At 50.2% G+C, this 16852-nt stretch overlaps 1 protein-coding gene across 1 annotated transcript in view; it reads left to right on the forward strand.

Annotated features, from left to right (window-relative positions):
- Positions 1 to 6674: 6674 nt before the first annotated feature.
- The window catches only part of TRIM71 (tripartite motif containing 71), a 56043-nt gene continuing 45865 nt past the window's right edge, over positions 6675 to 16852 (forward strand). Inside the window, exon 1 of the mRNA XM_031590269.2 lies at positions 6675 to 7639. Within this exon, the coding sequence (XP_031446129.2) occupies positions 6758 to 7639 (882 nt within the window). The 5' untranslated portion in view covers positions 6675 to 6757. The remainder of the gene's footprint in view (positions 7640 to 16852) is intronic.

Raw genomic sequence — 16852 nt, forward strand, 5'->3', positions numbered from 1 at the left:
CTTTGTGCACCATAATCCATAAGACTGTTTTCCTGCCACCTCAGAGTAACCACTGCAAAGCAGTCCTTCAGAAGTTTACTGGCACGGCCTCCAAGTCACTTATTGATTATTTCTAGTTGCACTGTGCTGTCCATCGTGTCTCGAGGCCACGGGACAAAAGCCAGGAGCCCTACGGAGCGGCCGCTGCTCGGTGCCTTGGGTGTCTTCCCCGCTGATACACAGCAGAGATTGGCAACTAATCTATATATAGTACAGCACCGCAGCCCAGACACAATGGCAGCATTCAGCGTGCATACATGATGATGTCAGCAATGGATGTTTAATTGCATCATGGGAAGTGAGGGGAGAAAAGAATTGGAAGGAAAAAAAAAGAAAGGGGGCCCCTCGCCCCTCCACTTTACATAATTTCCTTTGCTGCCAGATGGGAACGCATGGGAATGCCGCCCCACATCTCAGCAGCTCCCTCCCATAAGCCTGGCACGGCCACATCTGTTTCCCTGATTTCCTACGCTTCTGATCTTCTTCACCTGCCCTGCACCCCACCATCTTGGGAGAGCTTCCTGAGATGCTGCGGCCGCATTTGATTTGGCTTCCTGAGCCTTGCTCCCTCCTTCCTTGTTTTTCTTTCTCCGTTCGTGGCAGCATCCAGGGGCTGGCAGCTCTGAAGGGCTGAGGAGGGGAAGGGTCTGCACTGCAGGGACCACGAGGGCTGCTTTTATTTCAGCACTGAACATCTGTAGCACAAGGCGGTGGCACACAGAGGGGGCAGTTCCCATTTGAGACCTGCAGCACCAGCTAAATCCTTGTGCGTAGCGGTTGTATACATTGAAGCCAACACTGCCTGGTGACAACACATGCAACATACAGTCTACCACAGCACTTAGTTTCCAGCTAAGGGCACTGCAATGGCACCTCTGCTTTTGTCTCTCAGTTCTCACCTCTGCAATGTCAGTGCCACACAGACCACACATAGCGCAGTCACAGGCTGCGTGCCTCTTTCTGGGGGTCATGGCCGGCTGATGCTCTTGGAGCAGCACCTGTGTCCCCACAGGAGCAGTGGACCCCAGGAAACAGGGAGGAGATGGGTAGCAGCAGGCTGCAGCCAGCCTGCATCCCTCACTGGGGGCTGCTACCGAGGAGCCGCAGTGCCGGCAGCCGGCTTGGGGAACAGCTGCCTGCTCCCCGCGTTTACACAGCTGCGTGGAAGCATTAGCAGCTGACAGGTCCTCTCTCTGCAGCAGCCCTGTGTGCTGCCTCACACAGCTGAACCTGAGGAAATGGATCTGTGGATCTGGAGGGGAGCACGGGCAGGGCTGCCTCATGGGCCATGGTTGGGTTGGCTGCTGGGGCAGGATGACAGGAGCTGGACTAACAATCCTCAGAGGTGCCTTCCAACTTGAGATATTCTATGATTCCATGATTCTAAGATCCTATTAGCCTGTAGAGCTGGCACCTACTGTCTACCTCCAGCTGCAAACATGCATTTCTTGACCTGCAGAGCATGTTCACAAGACATGTATCCTCTGCTAAGCTTTCCTAAAGGGATTTGGTGGGATATCTCTCTGAGGGTGAGTTGGAGTGCCTTTTTCATGCCACTCCAGCATCAATTTTCACACGTGTTTTACAAAGTCCAACACCCAGTCACTTCCAAACCTGGATTCAGAGCTTTCCTCAGGCAAGCATCCCCTTTAGAAGATGAAGTGAAAAGAGCAGACATTGTCATTTTCTGGTCCCCAGAACAGAGGAGGAGGAGGACAACAATTGTTGTGCCATCAGCATTAGCGACTGCAGACAATGCAGGTAGGAGATCTGATGGGGCAGATGGGGAATGCAGAGAGTCCAAAGGTCTGAAAGAGAAATCTCATTTCTGAGGTAGAGTTTTGGGGAGAAAAAGGTGCTAAAAGTCCTTGTGAGGCAAATCGCACTTAGTGAGTAGAAATATCTGATTTTCAGACAGAATTTCTGTAAGAAAGAAGGAATTAATCAGAAAGCACAGAAAAAACAAACACACAAACAAACAAAAAAACTCTCATGCAAAGTTACATACCAACAGAATCTAGAGGTTTGACTTGCACAGGTATATAGGGGGAGGCCATCTCTGTTCCCTTCTGGATCCCACCAGATCCCCATGAGCACATCTTTAAACTCAAGGTGACCCCACTGGAGGGGAGATGGATGGGCAGAAGAGGGGGCTTGAATTAACGTGTTACTTGAGCCAGCTCCCCTGATTTATACCATAGGGACAACACTCAGCACTGCTTTGCTCCCCAACCCTCCTTGAGACCCAGCATAGCATGCAGGAAACTCAGCAACGCAGGCAGAAAGCTGAAGTCAACTACTGTACTTACTAATGGATCCAGTGACAGATATATGGCTGAGCCAGAGTCAGTGTGCAAGAGCAGGCATGGCAAATGTGGAATCTGAGGCAAATTTAGCAGTTTGTGTTCTTGGGAGGAAAAACGAGGAAAGGGGGGAAAAAGCACAAATCAGTGCTAAAGTGGCTGGACTAATGTGGCACAGTTGTCTGTGGAGTGCAGTCGTGATGAAAGCCAAAAAAAAGATGGATATTCCTCAGAGTGTAATGAATAAGTCACTAACAGCGAGTTAAGGAACAACAGCAAAACCTTCCTCTTCTGTTTATTTGGGACTGTTTGACAAATGAGAAATCCCCCAAAATGAAGGCAGCATCAAAGTCTTGCTGAAGCTTTTATCATGGTGACTTCTGGAGAGATGTTCTCCACGTCCTTATGTGCAGAGCGGCCACAATGCCAAGAAGAGCTCAGTACCATTCATTCACTACTATGTGTGCATGCTAAGAGATACACACCAACTCCTCAGCCTCATCAGCTCTCCACCACACCGAGCTTTGAGCTCACACACGGCTGTTGTGCTCAACACAGAGGAGGAAAGCTGTCTGGCTGCTGGGCCACTACACACAGGTGGTGTGAATGTTTGCTTCTAAAACTACAGTAAAATAACCCCAAATTCACAATCACTGTACCTGGTTCTACTTAACAGAGCTTTTAAGCTCCAGACCCTGGACTTTTCCAGCTGTATTGCTGTTGGCAGAACACCTCTCTGTTCGTCCCGTCGTGCTGCTGGCAGAAGGCAGGTGCTTTCCTTCAAGCAAACAAAGTTTCCAAGTACAGGAGGTGGAAAGCACAACCCAACCCCTGTAGCAGATGCCAGGGAGCTGTTCAGGTGCAGCCCTTCACCCCAGCATCCTATTTTCCTCTGCAATAAACGGAGGGGGAGAAAATGTATTTTCAATGCAGAATTCAGTTGCAGTATCTGGGGAGTTGATCAAATGTTGCCAAGTAGAGATGTTCCACTTAGATGGCAATTGGCTCAAACCTTCAGAGCTATCCCGAGGTGAGGTGGGTGTCTGCCAGAGCCAAGATCTTCACGTGGTTGGAATGCTTTAATATTTTAACACAGATGTGATGTGGTCGTGGCACCACAGTGGAAGTGATGGGCTCGCTCTGTGAATGTGCTACACCATCTCAAATTGAGACCAGCAGCGGTGTGTGAGATGGGGACAAAGGAAAGATGAGATAAATGGGTGTGAAAAATTTGAGAGAGATGGGAATAAATGCGAGAAAACTCCACAGAGCAACATAAAGGAGAAGGCACAGAATGCCGAGAAATGCCTCAGCCACCCACGGAAGCAGCGAGATTTCATTTATTTGGCACAGAGGAACAGTGGCTGCTAACCAGGATAGCCATTGTTCTTTTGTTTTTGGAAACAAAAAGTGTACATGTGCAGCATGAGCTTCCCAGGGAAAAATCACCCAAACAAGTTCTCATCCTGCTGTCTGTGAGGAACCCGCGATCTCACACTTCATCCATCTCCCTCGTGTTGCTACTCAACCGCGTGCTGTTGGCTTAGAAAATGAGTGAGGTACGTCGGGGCTCTGTTCTGCCTGCAGAGACCTGAGGGACTGACAGCTGGAGGTAATGGACTGAGCAGTACCAAGTCACTGCACCGAGCAGAACGGTGCTCAGCACTGCTCTGAGTGCTCTGCCAGCTGCTGGTGCAGAACTGAGCACAGGGCTGGTGCGTCCTGTCAGCTTTTTTCTGGGGGTATTTGTAAGGAAAACAGAAATCCCCTCATAATCAGCAGAAATCTCAGAATGCTGCGTTCCCTCCAGGGCGGTGGAGGGAGAAGGACAGAGGCACTTGGACTTAGCAAGATGGAGGTCCTACAACCTGAGGACGACAGTCATGGAATATGGACCCAGAGGAGTGACAGTTGTCACTGTGCTTGGAGATGTGCATCTGGGAGCTTCTGCTGGGTTCATGTACTTCCAAACACAGAAGATGAGAGTTCCAACCAAGGGAGGTATGCAGAAAGCATTCTCTGGGAACCAAAGCAGCCTAACTAGGTGCTTGTTGGTCCTGGAGTTGCCACTCCATACCACTGACTGCGTCCTGTGGAGAAAGACAACTCCATGACACCATAGTCCTCTGCCATGGCCACAGTGCAGATCTGAGAATGGGCTCAATGGTTTTTTACTCTCTGCAAGTCAAAGCTGTGGTGGGCTTCACCTGCTTCCTCTGATGTGAACACATGGATGTGTAATATACAGAACACAGCCCATGAGCCTAGTCTTTTACCAATACGTCACACTTATTCCCCATTGCACACACTGCTGAGAGCTGTGACAGCCGTTTGCACTGGTTTACAACTTCACACACATGGGCCACCCTGTGGACCTCTCCAGTGATTCCTCCATGCTGTGCCATGAGGATGCTGTGCTGAGAAGCTTGGGCACCAGACATCTGTGCTTGGAGATACTGGCAGCACATATCCTCACTGCTGCCTTCCGTACCTGTCAGCGGGGGACAAAAGATGTTTTATTTTTGAGCAGACAGTTTCAGTGAGCACCAGATATCTGTGTGCCCGAGGCCTGACCAGAGCAGCAGTACCATTCGGTACATTCTAATAGCAAGGTTTCCTTTTCCCTATTTCTTCTTACCCATCACCATCACTCCACACGCGTTCGTTGTGAGCGCGTTTTGCTTCCCCCAGACCCGCCGCCCGCGGCCCGCACCCCGCAGGCTCGGGGCGCCGCAGTTCTCCGGGCGCTCGGAGCGTTTCCCCGCAGGCGCTCGCTGTCCCGAAAGCGGCGGTTCGAGGGGACGGAGGCGAATCGCTGCCAATTCCGCCGCGTCGGAGGAAGGGAAGCGACCGCCTCCGGCCCGGTGCTTTCAAAGAGCGGCCCCTGCGCCGCATCACCGAGCGAAACGGGGAAGAGCGCGGCTCGAAGCGCGTGCAGAGGAGGGGTCCCCGGCGCGGCGGCGGGCGGATGGGGGCAGGTCGAGCGGGAGGAGGGCGAATGTTTCCTGCCGCCGCCCCCCGGCCGCCCCCCGGGGCCGGGCGGAAGTCAGCCCGCGCCGTCGGAGCTTAAAAGGCTCCCGCACGCCGCGCCGCCCCAGTGCCGCGGCCGCAGCCGAGGCGGGCCCAGAGCTGCCCCGCGCCCCCCGCAGCCCGGGCCGGGCGGCACGGCCCGCACCGCCCTGCAGCGCCCCGCCGCGATGGCTCTGCCCGGATCCCGCGCCGCCCGGGACGCCGCCGCCGCATCGGTGAGTGATGGCCGCAATTCGACCGGGTCGGGCGGTGGGCTGAGGGCTGCTGGGGGGCAGGGCGGTGTGGGGGTCGCCGCATCGCTCCCCTCCTCCCTCCCCCTCTTCGGGTTTTCTGATAATTTTCTCAATAAAACACCACGCGAAGAGGCGCGATGACAAAGGAAATGTGATCCCGGGCGCTGCAGGGGCTCGGAGCGAAGGAGAACCGGAGAGGAGGAGGAGGAGGGGGCGAGCGAGGCGCTCTCGGATAGCATTGCACAGCGGCTTCAATTTGTGCGAGCGAATATAATCCACCCTCCATGAATAATGCAGGGCGGCCGGCGGGGACCTGCCGCCGTTCCTCTTTGCCGGGCACCGCGTGCGGGCACCCCGCTCGCAGGGAGGGAAGGAGCGCCCGGGGCTCCGACCCCGGAGCCGCCTCCGCCGCGTCCCGCCCGCGTGGGTCTCCGCCGCGGGGTGGGCGCCGCCTCCAGCCCCGGTCATGCGGCGGCGGAGCGGAGCGGGCGTCGGGAGCGGGGGAGGGTCGGGGAGTTTTGGTGGTTCGGTGCCTCTCTTAGAGTCGCTCCGCGCCGCAAAAGCGGAGGGAGGAACTGAAACGAAATTTCCCCTTTCCCCCCGCCAAGCACAGGTTTAAAGGAAAAGAGGACACCGCGCAACGCCCCGCGAAGAGAGAGCGCAGCGGGAGGTAGAGCCCCGCCGCCGCCCGGTTCAGAGCGACCCGCGCAGCCCGGCACGGACGGAGCCGCTCCCCGCGCCGGGGGGCCCCGGGCCGCCGGGCCCATGCGCCGGGCGCCGGGAGGAAGACGAGCGCCCGCGACACGTCGTGAGCCCCCGGCCTCGAGGGGGAGATGAGAGCGCGGCGCTCGGGACGGAGCGCTCCGGGCACCGGCACCGTTCGTCTCACGCCGCGGGGAGCGGGCGCCGGGCGCTGAGCGCCGTGACACCGAAGCGCGGCCGGGCCGGGCGGCGGCCCCGGCTCCCGCAGCGCCGGATCGATGACGCCGCGTGCGCGGAGCCGGCCTCGCGCTCCCGCCGGGCGGAGCGCCTGAGCGATGCCCGCGAGCCGGCGCTGAGCCCCCCCCGCCCCCGCCCCGCTCTGAGCGCCGCTCTCCCCGCGCCGCTGCCCGTCCGGGCGGGGCCGCGCCGCCCTCTCCCCCCCCGCCGCCAATGGCTTCGTTCCCGGAGGCCGACTTCCAGGTGTGCCCGCTGTGCAAGGAGATGTGCGGCTCGCCCGCCCCGCTCTCCTCCAACTCGTCCACCTCGTCGTCCTCCTCGCAGACCTCGGGCTCCTCGGGGGGCGGCGGCTCGTCGTGCGGGGGCGCGGCGCGGCGGCTGCACGTCCTGCCCTGCCTGCACGCCTTCTGCCGCCAGTGCCTGGAGGCGCAGCGGCACCCCGCCGCGGGGGACGCGCTCAAGCTGCGCTGCCCCATCTGCGACCAGAAGGTGGTGATCTCGGAGCCCTCGGGCATGGACGCGCTGCCCTCCTCCAACTTCCTCCTCAGCAACCTGCTGGACGTCGTGGTGGTGGCGGCCGCCGCCGACGAGCAGAAGAACGGCCGCGCCGCCGGCTCCGGGCCCGCCGCCGGCTCCGGCGCGGGGGGCGGCGGCGCCAACAACCGCCACCACGGCCGCCCGCCGCCGCACCGCGCCGCCGCCGCCGCCTCCTCGCCCGCCGCCGGCTCCGCCGCGCCCTCCTCCGCCTCCTCGTCCTCCTCCTCGGGCGGCGGCGGCGGCCCGGCGGCGCTGCTGCTGCGGCGGCCGCACAGCCGGCAAGGCGAGCCGCGCTGCAGCTCCTGCGACGAGGGCAACGCCGCCAGCTCGCGCTGCCTGGACTGCCAGGAGCACCTGTGCGACAACTGCGTGCGGGCGCACCAGCGCGTCCGCCTCACCAAGGACCACTTCATCGAGCGCTTCGCCGCCGGCCCCGCCGCCGCCTCCGCCGGCCCCGCCGCGCCGCTCGCCCTCAGCCCGCCCTACCCCGCCTCGCCCTACAACATCCTCTCCGTCTTCCCCGAGCGGGCCAGCTACTGCCAGCACCACGACGACGAGGTGAGCGAGTGCCGCCCGCCCCGCGCTGCACCCCTTTTCCCCCCCCGTCGCCCTCCGCGGGGCCCCACGGGGCGGGAGGGAACCCTGCTGCCTTCGTGCGGAGCGGAGAAGGGAAGGCTGTGGGCCGTTAGCAGGGTCTGCTGTGTAGGGTGCTGCGCATAAGGCGCGCTCGAGGGGAAAAACGGGTCAATAGAGCGGGAGAATAGCTGCGAGAGGAGGGAAACGGCCGTTTTGGGAGCCGGAAAGGTATTGGAAGCGCTCGTCTGTGTCGGATAGTTGCCCCGCGGCACAGAGGAGAGCGGCGCTGGCCACGCGCGTGAGCGGCTGGCGTTGCGGTGGCCGTGCTGGGGAGCTTTCCTCCGCACCGTCCCGAGCGCTGGGCCGCCGAAGGGGCGGCCGCTGCTGCACCGCGCGCTGCAAGTGTTGTGAGTTTGGTTGGGACGTGGCTTCTTGCTGTGGTAATTTGAGACTTGGTTTTCGTCGGAAAGTGGGAAATGGCTGTTCGCTGTCCCCCCGTCTGCTCTGGAGGTCCGACCGGGGCGTGTTGCTGGAACTTTCCGGCACCTTTAGCGCTGAAAGCAGCTTCCTCCCGGCAGAGAACGGGGTGGGACGGCCGCTCACAAATGCCTGCGGTTTATCTAACCTGGGGAAACGTGGGGATGCGCTCCGTTTGCGCGGGCACTGCCCAGCTCCTCCAGTGCTGCGCTACCTCGAACTTTCTGGAAAGCTCAGGAGGAGCTTTTCCTCTTAAGAGTTGTCCGTGGCCAAGGAGAGTTAAGTATGAGTTCAGCAGATGCTGAGTATGCCCTACCACTCGTTAGAAGGAGTCACTGGGTTGGGACCCCCAAGGTACTTTGTTGTAGACTTGTGGAAAGCTTTAAACCAGTAAGGGAAGAAAGGTGTTCCCATCTGGTGTAAACTGTACAGCTTCTCTAGAGGTGAAGACTTCTAAAAAAGGAAACTCAAGACTTTTTTTTTTAAAAAAAAAAAAAGAAAGAAAAGAAAGAAAACCTTATTTTTATAACTGATGCTTTCTATTTTCAAAATCGTGCTTGGAGAAAAAGAGTACATGTCTCTTAGGATTGGTCTCGGATGTCCTTGTGTCCTGTAGACCGAGAAATTGTTTTAAAACAAGTGAGCGCTTTCAAGCCTTCAAGCCCTGTTGAGAAAAGCTTTTATCTGCAAATTAATGATCTACTGCTGTTCTTGATTGGTGAGTTTTGGTGGTTCCTTAATGTGGGTGCACCTGATTAGTGTTTGCAAGTATTTATTATTAACTTGAGGGGAAACATTTGAGTGAGACTGTGACTGTAGAGAACAGTTTATGCTGTAAATCTTTCTCACTTTTGCTGAAAATGTGGGACAGTATGTACAATTTTTGAGAAGGGATGGCTGCAAAACAGTGAGGGTTATTGCTTGTTTAATTCTAAGAATGCTATTTACAGCCTCATAAAAGGCATGATAATAGAAAGGCAGCCTTCCAGGAGAGTACTTAAGTGATACCCTAAACGCACTATTAGACAGCCAAACAAAGTGAAGTCTAACCTAAAATGCATGGCTGGAATGGCAGCTTGGAACTTCCAGTCCTTTTACTTACTGATTGTGGCACACTGGATGAAGTGGACAAGCTGGTGACTGCAGAGGATGTTTCCTCACAGTCCAATGTCCCGCAGGTAAGTTCAGGCACAGGCAGTGTCATGTGTAAGCTTATGGAGCAGAGGCTCTCAGCTGTGGAGCTCTACTTCCCTAGCATGCATCCTCCTCACCCTATGTGAGATAAGCTGCAAAGAGGTTGACCTTGATTCTGCCATTTCTCTGGGCCAAAACAGTTGGTTCCCTTATCTTCCTCCTCTCAACGTGACCTTCTAACATCACTGTTGCTTCCCACCTTTTGGTTTTAGTTTTGTCTGGTCTTTTTCCAAGTTCTATCTAGTTCCCATACCTTTCCTCCTACCACGTCCCCATTTTGGGATGCCCACAAGTGAAATAGGGAAACAGCACTGTGGATGGCTGCTTCCTGGGTGTTCCAAGTCTCAGAGCCCGACGGCTGATGGGCATTTGCAACATAGTCATTCATCCTTTCGGTGTATGAGAGTGAGCATTTCAGCTCTTGGGTGGGATGACAGGAGTGATCTGACTTGGTTCTGCTCTCATTTGAGCTCTATGAGTGCCTGCAGTCACTGGCAGCTTGGCAGACTGACTTACTGTAACAGCAGTGTTAAAGAAAATGAAATTCCAGGCACTGTTTTCAGGGTGGATAGTGTCTGCTGGTACTACAGTGATGCATGAAAGGAAAGAAAGTAAATTCTGTTCCTGCAAAAAAGCAAAAGCTAAAGTTTCTAACTTTGTCATAAAGCTGCTCTTGAAACCTAGTCCAGTTGCTTAATGTGTGGAACCTCCCTGCCTGGTATAACACCCTTTTGGGGCAGCCTGGAAAAGGCTTGATTTCAGTTGGATGTTACAGAGCACGCTACAAAGGTAGCAATACTTCTGCAGCAACTCTGGAATCTTCTTCCACGTGACTGTGTTTGTTGTGTGGATGGAATTCTCAGTGCTGTAGTTGTGATAGAAGCCAGTAGAACTTCATCCTGGAGAGGATTCTACCTTAGTCTAATCCATAAGTGAATCAAATGTGCTGACTTTTGTCAGCATGCCTGATTGTCTCATATCTTGGAATGAAAGGTCACCTCTTTCTTTTTATAGAATTGCCGATCAGACTAGAAGCCAAGTTAAATGCTCAGAAAGTGTTGGGATTGCTGTGGAATATTTGTTTGGATGAAACTACCTGAATTCAAATGACTTCACTGTTGCAAAGAGTGGAAAACACAAGTCCCAAGTCTCCAGTTGAATAATGTGGGGGTTTCCTCAGTATCACTTGGTGATGCAACAGTGCTGCTGGTCAAAATACTTTAATAGCAGACTTGTAACAATTGGGAGGGAAAGTGCAGAGCTGCCAGATCCAGTCAGGTTAGTGGTCTGTGACCCCATAGTTCTCATATATTACTTTACAAGTTCCAGTTTGGCAGTGGTTTATAGACCACATGGCAAAACCTTGTAGCACCATGGCTTCCCCCCACTTCAAGAAAGGATTTTGAAATTATTTTTCTCTTTTTCCTTGGTTACACTGTTCCTTCCTTTTGTTTGCATCAGTTACAGCTTTGGTCAGGTTCTTTAATGATCAGCTTAATTCACAAACTCATTAGTGGTTTCTTACCGGATCAGTGATTTGAAGTGGTTTCATGGGGATATCACTGCACTTGAGCAAGGCTGGCTGAAATTAGATGGCTATCTTGAATTCTAGAGTTGCATATATTCCTAACTTGTCTCTTTAAATTACCAGGAAAAATTACATGTTATTGCCTTGTGGACTGTAAAAGAGACAATTTTTGTGTATGGTTAGAGGGAGGAATTCAAACAACTGCCTGTGCAACTCAAAGGTACCAGTCCTGGGTCATTGAATTGACACCTTGGCTCCTTTCAGCAGCTCTGGTTGCACAACAGGAGCAAGTTATCTCATGGCTGCTCAAAGGAAAGCATCTGTCCTCTTCCCACCAGCCTTGGTTCTGTGCATTCAGCAGATGACTCTATGATTAACTTTAGCCAGTTAATGTGGCAAATAAACTCTTCATTTATCATTAGTGTACATTTATGTGAATCACGGGAGCCTGGCTAAAACTGAACTTCTGTGAGGGAAAAGGAGGAAGAGAACCTGGGAAGGAAGAGTAGGTTGGATATGGTTCCCTTTTGTGGTTTGCCATCATTGCCAAATGCTGAGCTTTCTTTATGGCACTCTATGCTGTTCACCTTCACCCACCAGTTGGAATATATATATATAAGTTAACAGTAGTGCAGCTGCTATGGCTGCTTTAACTTTATAGGAGAACTTGCACACCAAGGGAACCTAGACAAATACATAGTGTGCACTGTGTGTATATGTAAGAAATTGTGCAGGGTTTTTGTACAGTGCTGCACCCTTAATTTATCCTTTTTGCCATGTCTCTTCTCTTCAGATATCAAATGCATGTGCAAGCATCCTGTCTTTATACAATATTTTGGGTTTAGTTTCTGACACTTGTTTTCCTGTTCAGTTTTTATCCCCAGTGAAGAGAATAGAACACTGTTGAGTTAATCCATTCATATATGGTCTATGTAATGTGGACTTGATATCATCTGAAGGACTTTTAAAATGTCTTCATTTTTCAAATGTACTTTGTTTTTTTCTTTAACTTCCATGCAATGTTCAGATACCTGTTACTAAACGGGTCACTTCTTAAATTACCCTGCAATGCTTTCCTTCAGGTTGCACTTTCCCTCAGCAAGTCTTTAACTCCTGGCTCTTCCCTGTATGAGAAGAGATTATTCTTCAACCGCTTTGTAAGAGGATGTTAACTTTACTGGGTGTGAAACAGGACTTAAAAAGCCATTCTATGCAGAATCAACCTCTGTCCTCTTTTCCTCTACTCTGGTATAGCAGATATTCAAATATCCCCAACATTTAGGGAAAAAATACAGTGAAGCTTTTCCTGACAAAAATCTGATATCATTACACTCCTGACCTAATTAAACATGACTTCAGACAGTTTCCAGTGAGTAAATTGGAAGGAATAAAAATGTCTTATCTATTTGAGGGGCTTTCATGGACTATTTTTAATGGGAAAATCTTTCAGAAACTAACAGTATGAGTGCAGAAGAAGCTTGCATACAGACTGCAGGATGGATTTCTGAGGATATAATTGTGCAAGCAAAATAGGCACAGAACTAGTCTACTGCATACTGAAAAAAATTCCCTTCAGTTTTACACTTGGAGGCTTCATTGTTTCAGTAACGTGGTGAGAAGGTCTGGCTGAATTTTATATCAGTTTAGAAAATAAGTCTTGTACCACGTGTGGAGTTTATCATTTCAGCTAATTCTTCAGAGCATGTTTACATGCCTGCTAAACCACGCTTCCTTAGAGGAAAACTACCTAGTTCCTCTGTCCTAAAGTTAAAAAGGTACCATTCCTCTTTCAATACTGTCTTGACCCTGTCTCTTCCTAGTTCTCCTCCCATGCTCCCTTCCTTCCTGCAGAGCTGTTGGTGTCTTTCCATCAGACAAAGAATCATATGTTGAGCACAGACCTTAGGCTGTATTAACTATGCACTGAATCTGAGACTAATGTTACCAGAGAGACGAATCTATAGAACAGGTTTGTCTTTACCTGTAATCCATTTTCAACAGATGAATTAAAAATATGATCTTGGGTCATAAAGATCATCATTGTGTATTAAATAATTTGAAGTATAGTAATACTGAATGGGAATAGCTTAGCAATGCTGGGATTTTTCTTAATGGTAGTAAATGTATGACCCTGATTCTAAAACCTCAGGGTGTGTGTGTGTCCTTGTTCTACATGTTTTTGTACTTGGACTTGTCTACAGGTCCTCCCATTGGAGGGCCGTGGGCTGGGCTGGGTATCATCCTCTCACTGATGAGTTGTTTGTGCATCCCAAACCAACTTCAGAATTCACAGGAATAGAAGAAAGATGTAGTAAAGAATCACTGATAGTGACCGTCTTCTGATCTTTACAGTGCAGTACTGTTTGCAGCACTTTGAGATGTGTTCATCTTCTTACCCCTCCCATCTTAACAGCAACAACAGAAAAACAACAAAGTATGTGGCAGAAGCCCTTGTTTCCTAAATATGAGTCTAAGCTACTTCTCTCTTTTACCAGCCCTCAACAAAATAACGTTTAGGGATAGTTCCTATAGTTAGTCTCATTCATGTATTACAAATGCTGAACAGCTTTGAATGCTCTAGTTCTTCAGCATGAGAAGGAGTAAAATGTGGTACCCACAGGTGAGGCTTATGAATGTATGTTTTGTGTTGTTCTGCTGGGCTGTATTTTACTTATGCATATGCTTGACAAGAATTCATTTGTAGTTGCATGCTCACCAGCAAGAAATGAGAGTTCTACTCCTCTGTTTCACTTAAATGTATAGCATGCATTTCTAAAACCTCCTGGGGTGAGCAACAGTAGGATGATGTCCTGTCCTAGCAGCTTTCCTACTTATGTAGGTAAATTACTATTTTTTGAAGAGGCTGAGTCTTCACATGGAAACTTTAAATGAGAAAGTTCTCATTTAATGATTCTGCTTACTTAGCACCAGTGCAACAGAATAGCACTAACTTGGAGAAAAGGGCTTATCTTCCAGCAGCAGGTAGGCATCCTGAGGCAGTCTTGTACTGCTAGCAGTGGCTGAAAATCACTTTTTGAATATTTAAAGTCTGGGGGCTAGTGAGGTATGCCTTCAGTAGTGCAGTGAAAATAGCCTGTATTAACCAAGGAAATGTGAAAAATCTTATGCCTTCCTGTAGCAGCCTCAGTAGTTAAGTCTTTCTTGTGTCAGTGACTATGGCATAAGCCTCATTAAGGTGACACAGGTAAACACCAATGCTGGTTTCCTTGCCAGTGCTTTCCAGGACTGTCAGATAGCAACTGCTGCCCTTGGATCTCCAGGCTCTGGGGGGAGGAGAGGGATGCATCCTCATTAGTGAGCTAAAGGTAATAGTTAAACTTGAGTTGCATCATCTTCCCTTTAATGTTGGTTTCCACTCATAAGCAAAATATTCAAAGGCATTTTGTCAGGTTTGCTAAGCCTTGTTTCTTTCTAGTTGTTTGCAGGTATTATGTGCTCATCCCTCCCATACATAATGTGGACAGGCAACATTATAAATCACCATCTACTGTAAATATTTCCTTTTCCTAGGTAAGCTACTGTCAATGTATGTAATGACCAAATGACATGCTCAGATGGGTTAAAATGCTACCTGGGACTCCTGATTTGGATATGAATCTTCAGTGGGGTTATCAGATGGTGGTTACAGTTTGTGCTGTATCTTCCCCTTGACCCAGGCTGTCCTGGGTTTTTGTTTTATACTTGAGTATTTGCTGTCCAGAGTGGCAGGTGTGTGCCAGAGGACTAGTGTTATGTAGCCCTTTCTTCAGCTCATCTTGGTTAACAAAAGGCAAACTGTTATTTAGAGAAAAATGCCATCTATCAAACTTGAAAACACCATCTTTACCCTTAATTTCAGTGATTCTTAATATGCATGGCATTCATATTATCAGTTAAGTGACTTAAATCTTTGTAAGTAAAGCCTGAAAGCCATCTGCACTATAGATGCCTTTAAGCTTTGTAATCCAACCTAGTTCTGCATCAAGGAACTGTAGGATGCTGCAGCTCTCCAGTGGCAAGGCTGGTAGGAAGGCTGTGAATAGCTAACCAGAACTAGTCGGTACTGGTCTGTCAATTGACAAGGTTACTATTCCTATTCTTCTGTAACCTTGACTAATGTCATGTTGTGTAATTGAGGGGGTAAGATAAATATCAGGAAGTTTATAGGGCTCTTCTGTTGCTGTATCTCTGTTGTTCAGAAGTCAACTACAAAGCTCTACAACACTTTCTGTGCATATAGGACAGTGAATCTGTTACTTTGAGGAAGAACTCTGTTAGGGAACAAAAAGAATCGCCTTATCTCTTTTTTTTTTTCCTTTAAAAAAGGAAAAACCCGCAGGTGAAGGGTTAAATCTGCCCCCCCACCCCCCCAGCAGTACCCCCGCCCCCACTGCTATATATGGTGTGCCCAAAGGCACTGGAGATTTAATACATTGAAGTTGGAGCGTGAAGGGGGTCTGCGGGCTGCTAGACAAAGTCACTCAAATTTCAGGAATACTTGATCCATACAAGGATGTTACTTGAGAAAGGCATGACTTCTCTGGAAGAAACTGGTTGCCAAATGAGCCAGCTGAGTGTGTCCCTGAGCACAAAGTTTCTCTGGCTACACGAGCAAACTGGAAACTTGGTTTTCTTTAATTGATGACTGATAACTAACACGACTGAAGTTGCTGTGAGAACTATCTCCCCGCAGACAACAATGCCTATCTGTAGGGATAATGAAAGTTGTGCTTCTCACTGGAGTGTGAGCAGGCTTTGGAAACTGTTATGCAGATAACTAAATTCTCTATTGAGTTATACTGAATTAACTGAATAAAATACTGAACAAATGGCAGATATCATCCCCTGCACACATTTATCACTGTAGAAACAGCTGCAACATGACAAAGGTGTCCCAGCACAATGCATTTGATGCTAACTTGTGCTGAAGAGCTTTGGGTGTGTGGACAAACATTTTCATAGACAGAATGGACTATTTACTTATTTAAATTAAAAAAAAAAAACAACCTTTTTAAAGCAGAGCGAGAGCCACCAGACAGTGTTCTGGAATAGATAGTTTATTCTCTGAAAGAAGAAGAACATCAGAGGATTGCAGAGAATGAGATGAGAGAACTACTAGAACAGTGAGGTCCCAGTCTTCCCAGTGCTGCTCAACACAACAGCAACTGGGGATGAGTTGTACCTGCTTTGTGTCCCCTCCTCCCTTTGGAGTATTGAGGAAGTGAATAGGGCTAGCCATTAGCTCAAGATTGCAAGTGGTGCTAGGTGACCATGTCCAAAAAGGCAATAGCATGCCCTTCCTTAAAGTCTACTGCTTTCTCAGTTGTAGACAGTACACGTATTAATTGACAGTACTGTTTCATAGTAGCTCTTGCTCTTCTAGCATCACCTGTTTTCTCAAGGAGTCAGAGCCTCTTAGCAGAACAGAAATAACATCTGACCCTTGAGCTTTCTGTTGCTGAAGCACGACTCCTTTACTTGAATTACACTGTGGCTGTAGGTGGTGGGATGGCTAGTATAGAGATTAGTTAGTGGGCAGTCTGAGTAGGCTGCTGTGCCTGAAGGGTTTTGAGCTGATTTTCTGCATATCTGGCTATCTGGCATGCTGCTGGAAGGCCATCTGCCCCAAACCTCAAGCCACTCTTGAGATGTGCTTTTGTCGGGGAGAAACTGCATACAGATTTGATATACTTATGTATATGTTTTAGACAGTTGTCACTTGTCAAAATAAACATGATTTATCTTCATGTTATCTCATCTTTGTATCTTGTCAAAAACTAGTTCACTAAGTACCTCTGAATTGGAACTCAAGAGGTAGCAGGTGAGTAAAGCCAGCTTCAGGAATCATACCTGCTCTAGTAGGTTACATTTGTACCAAGAGTAGAAAGCCGTTCAACTATATGGACTTGAAAGGAGGGCACGGAGCAACCCCTCACTGGAGAGATTGCTGCAGTCTTAGGCAAAACAAGGTGACTGAATTATTTGGGTTTGGTTGC

Source organism: Phasianus colchicus, chromosome 6 (genome assembly GCF_987193195.1).
Source record: "Phasianus colchicus chromosome 6, bPhaCol1.hap1.1, whole genome shotgun sequence".
Taxonomy (NCBI): Eukaryota; Metazoa; Chordata; class Aves; order Galliformes; family Phasianidae; genus Phasianus; species Phasianus colchicus.